This window comes from Physeter macrocephalus, chromosome 14 (genome assembly GCF_002837175.3).
Source record: "Physeter macrocephalus isolate SW-GA chromosome 14, ASM283717v5, whole genome shotgun sequence".
In the NCBI taxonomy this organism is placed as follows: domain Eukaryota; kingdom Metazoa; phylum Chordata; class Mammalia; order Artiodactyla; family Physeteridae; genus Physeter; species Physeter macrocephalus.
In genome coordinates, this window is record NC_041227.1 from 116,481,142 (window position 1) to 116,496,610 (window position 15,469).

General features: G+C 54.0%; 2 protein-coding genes across 2 annotated transcripts in view; both read right to left on the bottom strand.

Annotated features, from left to right (window-relative positions):
- Positions 1-1,722: 1,722 nt before the first annotated feature.
- Positions 1,723-4,868, bottom strand: LOC129392725 (keratin, type I cytoskeletal 9-like). Its single transcript, XM_055089797.1, has 5 exons — positions 4,683-4,868; positions 4,552-4,596; positions 2,343-2,426; positions 2,073-2,228; positions 1,723-1,743 (listed from the first exon to the last, which is right to left on the bottom strand). The coding sequence occupies exons 1-5, from the start codon at positions 4,866-4,868 to the stop codon at positions 1,723-1,725; spliced, it is 492 nt and encodes a 163-aa protein (XP_054945772.1).
- Positions 4,869-14,093: 9,225 nt separating this feature from the next.
- LOC102990369 (keratin, type I cytoskeletal 14) overlaps positions 14,094-15,469 on the bottom strand; it is a 7,023-nt gene continuing 5,647 nt past the window's right edge. The window contains exons 6-8 of the mRNA XM_024130069.2: positions 15,016-15,236; positions 14,870-14,916; positions 14,094-14,325 (exon numbers count right to left, since the gene is read on the bottom strand). Coding sequence (XP_023985837.1) covers positions 14,228-14,325; positions 14,870-14,916; positions 15,016-15,236 — 366 coding nt within the window. The 3' untranslated portion in view covers positions 14,094-14,227. The remainder of the gene's footprint in view (positions 14,326-14,869; positions 14,917-15,015; positions 15,237-15,469) is intronic.

Genomic DNA, 15,469 nt, shown 5'->3' on the forward strand with positions numbered 1-15,469 from the left:
TTAGTTGTCAGCCCATCTCCTAGTAAGAGACGCATGAGAAGCGTCCGAGAAATGTTAGACTGGCCTCTGCTCATTCAGCCCCCTGAGTCCCTCTCCACTCTGCCCTCACCCAGACCTTTGCCACCAGCTCCTGGCTGTTCTCCCTGCTTCTTTCAGGCCTTCTGACTCCTTCTCCACGCAAGAAGCGGAGTAGACTTTCCTATCTGACCGTCACTGACTTCCCTTCACCCCCAAGACAGGGTCCACATTCCTGGCATTCAAGGCCCATCCCGATCTTTCATTCCAGCCCCATCTCCCACCATTCCCCAGACCCCCTAACTAAACCATACAATGCTCCCATGCACCCTGTGTACCTCAGAGAATGTGCACACTTGCAGCTCCCTCCAGTTCCTCTCGGGACTTCCCTGGTGGCGCAGTGGTTGGGAACCCACCTGCCAATGCAAGGGACACAGGTTCGACCCCTGGTCTGGGAAGATCCCGCATGCCGCAGACAGGCTGGGCCGGTGAGCCATGGCCGCTGAGCCTGCGCGTCCGGAGCCTGTGCTCCGCAACGGGAGAGGCCACAACAGTGAGAGGCCCGCGTACCCCCCCAAAAAAAAAAAAGTTCCTCTCCTCTTTTCTACCCAGAAAACTCCTACTTTTCTTTGGCGACCCATCTATGTGCCCCCTCCTCCGTGAAGCCTTCCTGGTTCTCTCCCTCTGGCTTTGCGCTTCTCTCCGTTACAGTTTCCACAGTGTATCACCGTACCCCCAACCCCCGACCCCCCATCAACAGGATAAGTTCCTCTATGCCTCCGCTGCTCATCTTGAACTTGTTCTTGTGCCCAGCACTGTGTCTGGTCCAAATAGGATCCCAACAAATTGGATGAAGGAAACATAACTGATGGCTCCAGGTAGGAGATGCTAAGAGCCAAACAAAAGAGTTAAGGGTTAAGAAGAGAGAGGCTAGGGTCGTCTGCAATGACCTCTAGAAGAGGCAGTGACCTCTGGGCTGCAGCTAAAGGATGTTTAGGTTTCATAAAGGACCCGTGTTTCCTGAGATGCTTCTAGGTGATGCACAGAGGTTATGTTAAATTAGTATATCACTTGGTGAAAAAAGTATTTCCTTTCTCCATTTTTCAATCTTTTGCTCAGTCAAGGAGAAAATCTCAGATCCTAGGGCCTCTCCAACACCCTTCCACACTTGACAATCACCACATAAAACAAAACCAAAGCCAGTCTTGGACTCAGAAGTTTTAGGAGGCAACAGTATCTAGTTAGAAATTAAGTATTTATTTATATCATTCCCTTCTGTTTCTGGCAAGTGATTCTGATTTTCACTTTTTGGTAATAATATAGAAACACACGATTGCCTTCATAATACATCTTTGTTGAAATGAAAGGTGAGCTGATGTACCAAAATGCACTAAATAATTAAATGGCTAGGACTAAATAGGTTAAATAAAAAATTAAACAAGTAGTACAAAAAATATTGAAGGCATTTTGTGAATGCTTAACACCTAGAAAACTCTTAGACCAAGGTTGGTGGCAAGAGCATTGGTTGTAAAGCTTTCCCCAGGCTTCCGCCAAGCTCTGCCGGTGAGCCCAGCATCCACCTACAATGTGACTGGAGACCCTATCCCAGACCTGGGCCCACTTCTTTTGTCCTTTCTCTCTGTTGCCCCCATCCGCATGCTGATGTTGCCACACTGGGATGGAAACCCCAGGTCCTGGATGACTGAGCTAGATGGAGGAAAGTTTCGGCTGAGCGGGGGGGTGGGGAGCAAGAAAAACAGCACCTCTGGGGGCTTCCCTGGTGGCTCAGTGGTTGAGAATCCGCCTGCCAATGCAGGGGACATGGGTTCGAGCCCCGGTCCGGGAAGATCCCACATGCCGCGGAGCAGCTAAGCCCGTGAGCCACAACTACTGAAGCCCGCGCGCCTAGAGCCCGTGCTCCACGACGAGAGAAGCCACCGCAATGAGAAGCCCGCGCACCGCAACAAACAGCAGCCCCCGGTCACCACAACTAGAAGTTGTCCCTGCACTTCGGTTCCTCCCTCCCCCCAACAAGTGGTAAGTAGCCAAGACCCTACATCCTCATGATTCTTCTTGAGGGCCACCAGCTCCTCCCCCAGAGACTCATACTGCATCTCCAGGTCAGACTTCTGCACGGTCAGATCATCCAGCACCTTCTGCAGGCCATTGATGTCAGCCTCCACTGCTTGCCGCAGGCTCTGCTCCATCTCACAGCCGCAGACCAACCAGGGGTAGGGCACGGGCGAGGGGGTACCAGCCCCTACAGGGACCTCCAGAGCACTAGGGGCTGGAGGAAGGATGGATGACAGGAGAGGGGGCAGGCCTCACTTCATCCTGCAGTCATTCAGGGTCATGCGACTGTTGTCGATGTCCAGGTGAATCTTGTTGCTGTCCACTGTGATGTACACAGTCTATAAAAGAGGAGACGGCATGGAACCCATGCACCCCTGCTATGACCCACCTCTGGGAGAGCAAGAGGCCGGGCAAAGCCATAGGAGGTGAGGATCCCATCCAGGAAAATGCCCAAGAGGCAGGAGGAGCTTCCAACAGCTGGTACATGGCACAGATCCCTCAGGCTTCAGCAGGCATGTCCAGTGTGGCCTTCATTCATTCATTCAACAAATATTTGAAGATCTACTACAAAGCACACTGCGGGGTTTAGAGATCAATGAGATACTCTGCTCCTCAAGGAGGTCACAGTAGACTACAAAGTCCAGAATATCCTGGAAGAGTTCAAGGAAAGGAGAGTTGACTTATGGCTACAGGAAATCAAGAAAGACTTCAGGGAGGAGGTGGCAACTGAATTGGTCCCTGAAGGATGGCTACGGCCACACATGAATAAAGAGATGGAAGAGGTTTGGGGTAGAAGAAACAAGATATCCAGAGGCTGTTCATCAGAAGCTGTGAAGGCAAGGGAAACAGGTCGAAACTGTGACTTAGCTAGACTATGAGCTCCTCAAGGGCAGAGACCAGGTCCGGGACATCACTATGTCTGCCCAGAGCAACGCTGACGGCACTCAGTCTCTAAGTTGAGCGGATAGATGGACGTGTGGATGGATGGATGGCTGAATGGATGGATGGGTGGATAGATGATGTCTACCCCCAGAGTTCTAGATCCTCTCCATCACTTGAACAGCTACCATGTGTATCTGGATCCAGCCAAACTGGAAGAATCAAGACAGGTCCCTATAGGAGCCCAGGAGAAGTAGGAAGCGAGAGACAGGATTTCTAGTTTTCCTACCTAGAAAGCTTTGACCTCTTAGGGGTTAAGAGGAGAGACAGGCACAGATGCTCCCCTCTCCTGAGACGTACGATCCACCTGTTTTGGACCACAGCATTCTCGTTTTATTTTCATAAGATTTCAGAAATTTTAAAGCAACAGGGACCTGAAATCTAGTCTGCCCATCCTCTGCATTAAAAGGATAGGAGGGACTTCCCTAGTGGCGCAGTGGATAAGACTCTGCGCTCCCAATGCAGGGGGCCCAGGTTCGTTCCCTGGTCAGGGAACTAGATCCCACATGCATGCCACAACTAAGAGTTCACGTGCCACAACTAAGGAGCACGCCTGCCACCACTAAGACCCGGTGCAACCAAATAAATGAGTAAATAAAAATTTTTTTTAAAAAAAGGATAGGAGAATAGGCTCAGACAGGGCATCGGGCTTCCCAACATCACATAGTGAATTGGTGTCCGACTCAGGACCGGGTTGCCCTATTGCTACACTCCCTCCACGCTGCCTCTGCATTCCCCAGCTAGGCCAGGCCAAGAGTTGTTTCTGATAAAAGTTAAAGTTTCCATGGAATCTAAAATATGACACAAATGAACCTATCTATGAAACAGAAACAGACTCACGGACATGGAAAACAGACTGGTGGTTGCCAAGGGGAAGGGGGCTGGGGGAGGGATGGACTGGGAGGATGGGGTGAGCAGATGTCAGCTTTTATTTATTTATTTATTTTTGTGGTATGCGGGCCTCCCTCTGTTGTGACCTCTCCCGTTGCGGAGCACAGGCTCCGGACGCGCAGGCTCAGCGGCCATGGCTCACGGGTCTATCCGCTCCGCGGCATGTGGGATCCTCCCGGACCGGGGCGCGAACCCGGTTCCCCTGCACCGGCAGGCGGACGCGCGACCACTGCGCCACCAGGGAAGCCCCTAGATGTCAGCTTTTATATAGAGAATGGACACACAACAAGGTCCTACTGTAGAGCACAAGCTATATTCAATATCCCATGATAAACCATAATGGAAAAGAATATTTTTAAAAAGAATGTACATATGTATGTGTAACTAAATCACTTTGCTTTACGGCAGTAATTAACACAACACTGTAAAGAAGTAAACTTCAATTTTAAAAAAAAATTTTTTTAAGTTAAAGTTTCCAAGAGATGGATTCTCCAGCTACTGTCTAAGCTTAGAGTCCAGCCTCTTGCCTTTGGTGGGGAGATAAAGCATGTGAGTGAGTGTGTGAGCGTGTGTGTACACGTGTGAGAGAGAGAGAGAGATGGGGAGACAGACATCCGAGTTTCCCGGGCCTACCCGGTTCTTGAGATCCCGGATGGGGTCATAATAACAAGAGTAATCCTTTTGGACGGTCCTGGGCCCCTGCCTGTTGTATCATCCCAGATCTTACTCTAAAGGTCGGCATTGGCCTCCTCTAGTGTCTGCACCTTATCCAAGGAGGGGGCCAGCCGGCTATTAAGTTCCTGCATGGTGGTCTTCTCATCAGCAAGCAGGAGGCCCCCATCTCCGCCTTCAGCACCACCGCCAAGGCCACTCCCCACAACCCCTGGAACCTCCACCAAAGCCTCCACCAAAACTCCCAACACTAAAACCACGCCCAGATCCTCTGCCATAACTGGAGCCAGAACTGCCGTCACCTCCCCTCCCACAGGCCCCAGAGCTCCCCACACCATAGCTACTGGTAGAGCTGAATCGGCCCCCTCCTCCACCAGCCCCAGAGGAGCTGAAGCGGCTAAAGGAGGACCTCGTGCCTCCCCGACCCGGCTCCAGCAGGACGATGAGAACTGTCTGCAACTCACAGCACTGCCCGCAGCTTGTGGATGAAAGCAGTTGTAGGAGTGCCGCCAGCTCTGGAGGCAGGATGCAGAGCGGTCCCCGAGGCTGCCTACTTCTACCCTCCGTGATGGTGGCACGCCTGGGTGTGCCCGCTGTCTGCCCCAGTCTCCCCCAGACAGACTCCAAAGGAGGTCTGTGATCCAGGAGGTGTCCCGACTGCCCCAAGCAGCCCCAGGCTCAGCATCCTTTGCTGACTGCCTGGAGGCAGCCCAGCCTCTCTCCGTTGTGTGGGGTAACGTGACGATATTAGGCTGTCAGGGGCACCATAAATCAGCTCTGCCACCAAGAGGGTGACCTAGATCCTAGAGTTTGGTCTCCACTGGCCCGACGGCAGATCTGAGACTTAGCCCCTCTGGGATAGAAACTCCCAGGAACAGAGTCACCTCCCCCATTGAGGATCATTACTGTCCACACCCCTCCCCGCTCCCACTTGGTGCCCATTGTGAGCGAGCTGGGACCAGGCTACCAAGGAGTTGTTACAGAGGATGGGGGAGCTGTGGGTAGAAAGCCCGGCCCCTGGCCTCATGGAGCCACAATCTGATGAGGAGCCCAGGTCTTGCTCTCAGAGTCTCCAGTCCGATGGAAGAGATGAGTGGCATGGCAGAAAGGCTGAGACAGTTACAAAGCAGCGCGCCCCCCAATACTTGAAAACAGCAAGCAGAGTTCACACGAAGGAATTAGGAGAGAGTAGACTGAATAAAAGCACTGCTAACGCTAGCTGACCTTGGAGCAGGAAGGCAAGTGGCTCGACTGTCCTGGTCCTTCAGCAGGGCCCAGCAATGGGTATGGAATTGACCTTTCCCAGGTGTCTAGCCCATACAGAGCCCTGGGAAAGATACTGAGATGTGTGACTTATCCTGCCCTCCTGGAATTTACAAGCCGCTGTCCCTGGCAGAAAGTCAGAGCATATTCCGGTGGGCAAGGCAAGAAGAGAGCGGGCTCTGATGCCAGGCTACCTGAGCTCAATTCCAGCTCAAAGCTCACTAGCTGTTTGACTTCGGTAAGTTACTTGACTACTCTATGCCTTCGTTCACTCTTCTATAAAATGATGATATTAGTTGTCAGCCCATCTCCTAGTAAGAGACGCATGAGAAGCGTCCGAGAAATGTTAGACTGGCCTCTGCTCATTCAGCCCCCTGAGTCCCTCTCCACTCTGCCCTCACCCAGACCTTTGCCACCAGCTCCTGGCTGTTCTCCCTGCTTCTTTCAGGCCTTCTGACTCCTTCTCCACGCAAGAAGCGGAGTAGACTTTCCTATCTGACCGTCACTGACTTCCCTTCACCCCCAAGACAGGGTCCACATTCCTGGCATTCAAGGCCCATCCCGATCTTTCATTCCAGCCCCATCTCCCACCATTCCCCAGACCCCCTAACTAAACCATACAATGCTCCCATGCACCCTGTGTACCTCAGAGAATGTGCACACTTGCAGCTCCCTCCAGTTCCTCTCGGGACTTCCCTGGTGGCGCAGTGGTTGGGAACCCACCTGCCAATGCAAGGGACACAGGTTCGACCCCTGGTCTGGGAAGATCCCGCATGCCGCAGACAGGCTGGGCCGGTGAGCCATGGCCGCTGAGCCTGCGCGTCCGGAGCCTGTGCTCCGCAACGGGAGAGGCCACAACAGTGAGAGGCCCGCGTACCCCCCCAAAAAAAAAAAAGTTCCTCTCCTCTTTTCTACCCAGAAAACTCCTACTTTTCTTTGGCGACCCATCTATGTGCCCCCTCCTCCGTGAAGCCTTCCTGGTTCTCTCCCTCTGGCTTTGCGCTTCTCTCCGTTACAGTTTCCACAGTGTATCACCGTACCCCCAACCCCCGACCCCCCATCAACAGGATAAGTTCCTCTATGCCTCCGCTGCTCATCTTGAACTTGTTCTTGTGCCCAGCACTGTGTCTGGTCCAAATAGGATCCCAACAAATTGGATGAAGGAAACATAACTGATGGCTCCAGGTAGGAGATGCTAAGAGCCAAACAAAAGAGTTAAGGGTTAAGAAGAGAGAGGCTAGGGTCGTCTGCAATGACCTCTAGAAGAGGCAGTGACCTCTGGGCTGCAGCTAAAGGATGTTTAGGTTTCATAAAGGACCCGTGTTTCCTGAGATGCTTCTAGGTGATGCACAGAGGTTATGTTAAATTAGTATATCACTTGGTGAAAAAAGTATTTCCTTTCTCCATTTTTCAATCTTTTGCTCAGTCAAGGAGAAAATCTCAGATCCTAGGGCCTCTCCAACACCCTTCCACACTTGACAATCACCACATAAAACAAAACCAAAGCCAGTCTTGGACTCAGAAGTTTTAGGAGGCAACAGTATCTAGTTAGAAATTAAGTATTTATTTATATCATTCCCTTCTGTTTCTGGCAAGTGATTCTGATTTTCACTTTTTGGTAATAATATAGAAACACACGATTGCCTTCATAATACATCTTTGTTGAAATGAAAGGTGAGCTGATGTACCAAAATGCACTAAATAATTAAATGGCTAGGACTAAATAGGTTAAATAAAAAATTAAACAAGTAGTACAAAAAATATTGAAGGCATTTTGTGAATGCTTAACACCTAGAAAACTCTTAGACCAAGGTTGGTGGCAAGAGCATTGGTTGTAAAGCTTTCCCCAGGCTTCCGCCAAGCTCTGCCGGTGAGCCCAGCATCCACCTACAATGTGACTGGAGACCCTATCCCAGACCTGGGCCCACTTCTTTTGTCCTTTCTCTCTGTTGCCCCCATCCGCATGCTGATGTTGCCACACTGGGATGGAAACCCCAGGTCCTGGATGACTGAGCTAGATGGAGGAAAGTTTCGGCTGAGCGGGGGGGTGGGGAGCAAGAAAAACAGCACCTCTGGGGGCTTCCCTGGTGGCTCAGTGGTTGAGAATCCGCCTGCCAATGCAGGGGACATGGGTTCGAGCCCCGGTCCGGGAAGATCCCACATGCCGCGGAGCAGCTAAGCCCGTGAGCCACAACTACTGAAGCCCGCGCGCCTAGAGCCCGTGCTCCACGACGAGAGAAGCCACCGCAATGAGAAGCCCGCGCACCGCAACAAACAGCAGCCCCCGGTCACCACAACTAGAGAAAGCTCGCGCACAGCAGCGAAGACCCAACACAGCCACAAATAAATAAATTAAATAAATAAATTTATTTAAAAAAAAAAAAAAACCGTGCCTCTGGGACCCTGCATGTAGACTCCCTGCAAATGCATTCATGTTGGGGGACCCTAAGAATGCAGGCCTGTCCGGATCAGGGTAGTCAAGACCCGCCTGACTGACCAGCTGGCTCTCGTGAGAAATGGCCTATTTCCAGCCCTGGTCCCAAGCCTACCAGTCCCTCCCTACCTTCAGCCACCTCCTGGCCTCCCCACCCTCCAGGCTTGCCCTGACTCTCATTCAGCTCAGAGCAGCAGCCCCAGTCCTGAGAACTCTATTGCAGCTGCCCTGGAAGGCTGACTGCCCGTGGGAACCACCGCACAGCAGGCCCTCTCCCCACACCCCCTTCCCAGGGTCAGCGAGACGAGGACCTGACAGTTTATTTGCTCCGGGTTGCTTGCTAAACCTGACTGTCCCCTGAATTTTGGACTTCTCTGGCTGATTCTCTGCCCGCATGGAGGGAGCCCTGACCACTGCCAGCCCGCCTCCCTTCTATGAGAGCTAAGGGGGCGGGGCCTTCCTCCCACCCTGACCGTCCCTGCGCATCTGCTCCAGTGCCTGCAGCTCCTTCCCAAGGCTGCCTCCGGTCTCACCAGCTGGCCCTCCCCACGGGGGCTCGGGGGAGAGAAGGAGCCGCCTCCCAGCCCCACTGGCCCTACCCCTGGGGCCTTGGCCTCAGTTGCCGCACGAGAAGCTGCTTCGTGCACAGCTGTCAGGGGCCATAAAGACAGTGCGTGTGAGGCCTCACCTGGAGGGGCCTCTCGATGAGTGGCCACTACTCCCCATGTGCCGCCCTGCTCCCCACATCTGTCAGTCCTCTCCACATCTGGCCCTGCCTCCAATACAAAAAGGAGCTTTCAGCGCTCACAGCTCCTATGGCGCAGAAATGAGGTCCTACTCCTGTCAGACCTGGGAGCCGTCCTTTCCCTTCTCCCGAGCTCTCTGTCTGGCTCAGGGAACCCGACTGGGCAAGGTAGGGTCAGGGATGAGGGAGGCTGGCAGAGCCCTGGCCTGAGCCGGCAATTTCTTCTAGGCCATGTGATATGGCTCGCTCCTCTACCCTCTCAGGGCTCAGGGGCTGCCCTCTGAGCCCACCTCCAACACCCGCCATGGGAAACCTCCAGAGCGTGAGTGAGGAACGGCACACACGCAGCTCAGGACACCCTGGCGCCTGAGACCCAGGCAGAGTCAGCTGCCTCTGCAGCCCCGTGGGCAAGGCTGCAGCCAGCACCACAGTGCAGCCAGCATCCACCGTGCCGGCCATGCTCTTGGACTGCAGAGCAGCACACAGAGAGAAGGGGCTTCAAGGACTCAGGCAGACAAAGGACAGAGAGGGAACCACACAGTTCCACCTACAAGGTATCCCCAAAGGACGGAGGGTATGGGGACTTAGGGGACAATGACAGCCTTCCCCTGGCCGCAGGGACCCCGCTGCTTGCCTGTAGCCAGCTGCTCACACCTCCCACTTGCTCCCCCCGACTTGCAGTCTGTCACTGAGCCCAGGAGGGGCCCAGGGAGGGCCCTGAGTCATCATGTAGCTGGCTGCTGGGGGAGGGAGGGCAGCCGCGGTGCGCAGGCCTGCCCCTCCACTAGCCACCTAAGCAGGGCCAAGGAGCCTGCACCTTCTGTCAATGCTGAGTCTTTATTCACATGTTAGGCGCCTGCCACCACCCCACCTAGCCAGACTTCCCCTCCTCCAAGACCAACGGGCAGGGGCAGGGGCAGGGGGGATGGGGTAGGCCCTCAGAAGACTCCTCCCCTGAGCCTGGAACACCCCAGCCTTGTGTCTGCAGGTTTGTCCTGCAGTGAGCGGGAGCTAAGATGGGCACAAGGCCCGGGGCTCCCTCTCTCCACCACCAGCCTCCTCACTTTGTCTCTTTCCTTGTTCAGTCTGTCTCCATTCATCCTTAGGTTTCTCCACACCTAGAAGACTAAGGTTCAATAAATACATATGAATGAATGAATGGATGGATGAATGAATGAATGAGCCTCACTACCTTCTCCTAGCCCAGGGCCTTCACTCTTATCTTTCTCCGATTCTGTTTCTGTCTCTTTTTCTCTGACTCCTCTCTCTCTCTCTTTCTCTCTCTCTGTCTATATGCATGTCTATTTCTCTCCATCTCTCTGTGTCTCTTTTCACCCTGTCTCCCATGCCGTCACCCCAAAGTTCATCAGAAAAAAGGAAAAAAACCTTCTTTCCCAGGCCTGCCCTACAGCTGCTAGTACTGCACTGGGAACCCCATCAGGAAAGTGCTGGCCTGGCAAAGGGCAGCTCGCGGAGCTGGTGCCTGTCTTGTGTCTGCCTGGGTCCATGCATTGCCCTGGAAGTCCCTAGCGCCGCCCCCTTGACCCCTTTATGGCAGCATCCGAGCTCAGTGAGGATCAGGTCAGGACGTCGGGACCACCATCCTCGTGGGCTTCAGGCCTCCTTGGGGCTGCCTCGTCCAACAGCAGCCCACGGGACTAGCTGGCTACATTATCCAAACCAGATCACCTGCTGCCATGAGGACGTGCCCTTCACCTGATCAGAGAACCATAGGGAGCTAGACCACCTGTTGCCTGTACAGGCCCCTGGACGTGTTTGAGGTCTTTTCACAATAAAAAGGAGCCCCCCCCACCCAAACTAAAGGAGACCCAGAATATCAAAATGGACACTATTCCATGAAACAAAAACCTTGGAGTCGACTAGGAGAAATTCATCTTGGTCCTGTTGGGCTCTCAGCTTCATCCCGAGAGACTACAGAACAGGAATGAGCACAGGCCCGACCAGGAAGCGGGGCTGGGCTTAGCCACTTTCCGTCTGTAGGACCTGGAGCAGGCCCCGAAGAGGAGGAGGTAGGAGGAGCGATCTCGGCAGCCTTCCAGCACTGCCCTTCTGTGCTGTGTTCTGAGGGCAGAGAGAGGGTCATCCTTCCTAATTGCTTTGGGGGAAGTGGAGCCAGAGGGGCCCCGTGACCGGCCCCAGGGCTCCGAGAGGCAGTTTCTGATGCCTGCACTAGACTGCGCTATGAAGTCACTCTCCTAGTTTCCCGTCATCTAGATCTGGGCTGACGAGGGGGTAGGCGGCCTTGCCTTCGTCAGAGGGAATGACCCAGGTCTTTAGCTGGGTGGGCACCTGTGGCGCCAGGGCCTGTGGGCGAGAGCTCTGCAGCTGAACACAAAGTGCTGGCTTCACTCCCCTAGTGGGGTATGGTGGTGAGCCAGTGGGCTCCGTGTGGCACCCTGAGACACTGGACTGTCTGCCCCTTCCCTCTAGGGCCCAGCGTACAGGGTGCAACCACCTCAAAGCCCGCTGCTTGGGCTTCCCTGGTGGCGCAGTGGTTGAGAGTCCGCCTGCCGATGCAGGGGACGCGGGTTCGTGCCCCAGTCCGGGAAGATCCCACACGCCGCGGAGCGGCTGGACCCGTGAGCCATGGCCGCTGAGCCTGCGCGTCCGGAGCCTGTGCCCCGCAACGGGAGAGGCCACAACAGTGAGAGGCCCGCGTACAGCAAAAAAAAAAAAAAAAAAAAAAAGCCCGCTGCTTGACTTCCTCCCCTCCCACTTCCTGGCCTGCTCCCTGCCAGGCGGCCCCCAGCTACACCTTCACCGTCAAGCAGCTACTCACAAGGAGAGGAAGCTCACCCCGCTGCAGCCAGGTCTAAGAAATCTCACATTTCTATATTCCTCTAAAGCAGATCTCTCTCCTGTGGGGGTGGAAACTTTAATCTGGCACCACTTCCAAGGCAGAGGGACGTCTGGGGATTCTTAACGCAGTCCTCATCGGTGACTAAGGATATGTTTTGCTCTCTGCCCGGGCCCATGTGGCCTCCCGAATGCGGACCACTCCCCAGACTCCATGCCACTTGAGCTCATGGCCCAGCTGAGAACGCTGGTCCCCAGGGTCCAACATCCCTAGGAATATCACGCAGCCCCTCCCCACCAGGGTCCTATCACTTTTAGGGCCATAAAACCATCCCTTCCAGGTCTCCGAGGAAGATCTTTCAAACCTCCCGCCTCCCTGAACTGTCCCCTCGTTCCTCCAAAACTCTGTCACTCACCTCCAGAATGGCCCACCCTCACCCAGAGGTCACCCCAGATAAACCCATTTTAGAGCCAAAACTCAGGTAAAAAGACATCCCAGAGTTTTAGGCCTCCTTTCCTGAGGTGAAAATGAGGTCAAAGAAACCAATATTACTTCATTCCTTTTCCTAATAACTCACACTCTTACACTTCCATTTATGGAGCGCCAGCTGTTTGCCAACTGCAAGGCTTAAACCCATTCCTACGTGAGATCATTTAATCCTCCATGACCTTATGCAGTGAGGGTTTGCGTTGCCTGTTTTGCAAAAGAGGATCTTGCCCAGATTCTTCCAGGCTAGTCAGTGCAGGAGCCGTGACTCCAACTCAGGATGTCTGATTCCAGCCCAAGCTTTTAGTCCCCTTACCTTCAAAGACTAAGTCTTTTCTTTAACCCTAGTCCCACCCTTTGACCTCCCCTTCAAAGCTTCATTCATGAGGCTAAACGAATGAGCTGTAGAAAGTGACACAGTTACTAGTCATCTCTTCCCTAGCTTGGGGAGGTGAGCCCTCCCCACCTCACTCAGGCGACATCCTCCCCTTCCTCCTCTTTTTCCAGCCCCCCAAAGAGAGGAAAAGACACTCCCCACCAGGGGAGGCTCCTACAGCCCCGGCTCTTGATGTGCCTTCACTCACTGGGTTCCCATATGAACTCCAAGAAGCAGAGTTCACCATGCTTCCTGAATAAATGGGGAAACTGAGACACTCCAAGGTCATGGAGCTGATTCAGAACAGAGCCAGGCAGGGCAGGAATAACGACACAGTCAGCTCGATGTTTTGTGACCCCCCTAGAGGGGTGGGATAGGTGAGGGTGGGAGGGAGACGCAAGACGGAGGGGATATGGGGGTATATGTATACGTATAGCTGATTCACTTTGTTGGACAGCAGAAACTAACACAACATTGTAAAGCAATTATACTCCAATAAAGATATTTTAAAAATTTTAAAGAAGAACAAAGCCAGGGTTAGAAACCAGTCAGCCTGTGCCCAAGCCTCTAAAAAAGGCTCTCATTATGGACGAGAGTCACCATGGACAAGAGGTAGCTCACACAGTATCACTCACACAGCCGTGCCCTGAGCCTGCACTGTGCCAGGCACTGTGGGAGAGGCGTGACATGCCAATCCTCACAAAAAACTCCCGGGGTAGGTACTGTCATTGTGCCCTCCTTACAGATGTGGAAACTGAGGCGTGGCCATGCTAATCAACTTGCTCTGTGTCAACTAAGAGCAGGCAGGATTCAGACCCAGCTGTGGAGGCAAGGGCAGGTGGCGTGGAGGGAGACAAAACTCTCAGTAAAACATGAGTTCTGACTGGGTTCATGGACCTCAACTGATGAGCTCTAGGGGACCCGCGAATCTCATGAATTATATGCAGATGTGTGTATGCTTATTGGAGGTGGGAAGAGATCGACAGTTTTCCATATATACTCAAAGGAATCCCTAAAGACCAAAATGTTAAGAATCCCTCACCTAGCACAGTGCCTGGCTTACAAAAGTCACTCAGTAATATCTGTTGAATGAATAAGTAAATGGATCAGTGAGTAAATGAATGCATGTTCCTCCATGCCCCAGGAGACACCACAAATGACCTGGTACACACATCTATCTTCTGCGATGGCGAAAGCAATCTTGCGACCTGAGCCTGATCTGCCCCCAGGTCCTTTGTCCCAGTCCCGGATGCCGTAGTCAGGTGCTACGAGAGCTCCAAAGAGACGCCTCCTCCGCTTTCTCCCCACCACCCCTCCTGACAATGACCAGGCAGAGGAGGGGGTTGTGCAACTCAGATAATGAAGCTTTATTGTTTGCTGGGAGGGGCAAGGGTGAAACAGGGCTCAGGTGTGAAGTGCTTGAGGTGGGGGGGTGGGGGACAGGATAGAGGATTCCCCCGGTGAAATCTGCGTCCAGATGGGGAGCTTTCTAGGCCTGAACAGCGCAGAGCAGCTTTAGTTCTTGGTGCGAACGACCTGCTCGTGGGAGGACACCACCTTGCCATCGTGCATGTCCAAGACTTTGGTGCGAATCTGACGACTGGAGGAGGTCACTGGGGAAGAGGGGAGAGAGGGCGTTCTCAGCGGCGGATAGGCACAGGAGAAATCGGGAGTGCGAGGGCAAGAGGCCGAGGGCACTTCAACAAACTGTCTCCCTGCTGCCCTCTCCCCTGATTACCACTTCACCCGCCGCTCTTGCCCCGGCACTGATATCATCAGCACATTTCTTTCAGACTCGAGCTCCCTAAGGTCAGGGGCAGAGTCTGTGTTTCAGACTGGAGCTTCCCAATAACTCAGCCCCAAATGGTTCCATCCAGATCTGCCCAAATGGACTGGTCTCGGTGGGAAGACCCATGTGGGGCTCTGTCCCTGATGCTGACCAGCAGAACTATGGGATCTGCCACAAAGAGGGGGCCACCAACTCCTCGCCGTAAGGAGGGTTTAGAAAATGGCTTCTTCAAACACAGAGGTGCATGAGGGACACTGGGTGAGAAAACCCTAGCTCAACCCCTCCAGAAGCCGCCATCTAACATCCTAGACATGCTGGGAGACAGGGGGTGGTCTTGAGTCCAGGCTTGATGAGGAGGAAAGTCTTACCATCTCTGGTTGACTGAGAGCCAGAGGAGAACTGGGAGGAGGAGAGGCTGTGAAGACAGAAAGGGGCAAGATGATCAGACACACAGGGGACAGTGAGTGAACAGTGGGGGGCAGGACGGGGGGGGGGGTGGGGGGGGGCCGCTCACTGGGTGTCCTCGCCCTCCAGCAGGCGGCGGTAGGTGGCGATCTCCTGCTCCAGCCGCGTCTTCACGTCCAGCAGCATCTGGTACTCCTGGCTCTGCTGTTCCATCTCGCAGCGCAGCTGGGCCAGCTGCTCCTCCACGCTGCAGATCATCCCCTGGATCTGGGACAGCTGCATGCAGTAGCGGCCTTTGGTCTCCTCCAGGCTGTTCTCCAGGGATGTTTTCTGTGAGGGAAGGAAAGAAGATCAGGAATCAGTGAGGGTGGTCATTCTCTCCCTCCAGGGCCCTGGGCACCCCCCCCCAGGCCTGGCAGCGCCCCTACCATGCTGAGCTGGGACTGCAGCTCGATCTCCAGGCTCTGCAGGGTGTGCCGGAGCTCTGAGACCTCGCTCTTGCTGCTCTGCACCAGCTCGCTGTTGGTGGCCACCTCGCGGTTCAGTTCCTCTGTCTGCAGACA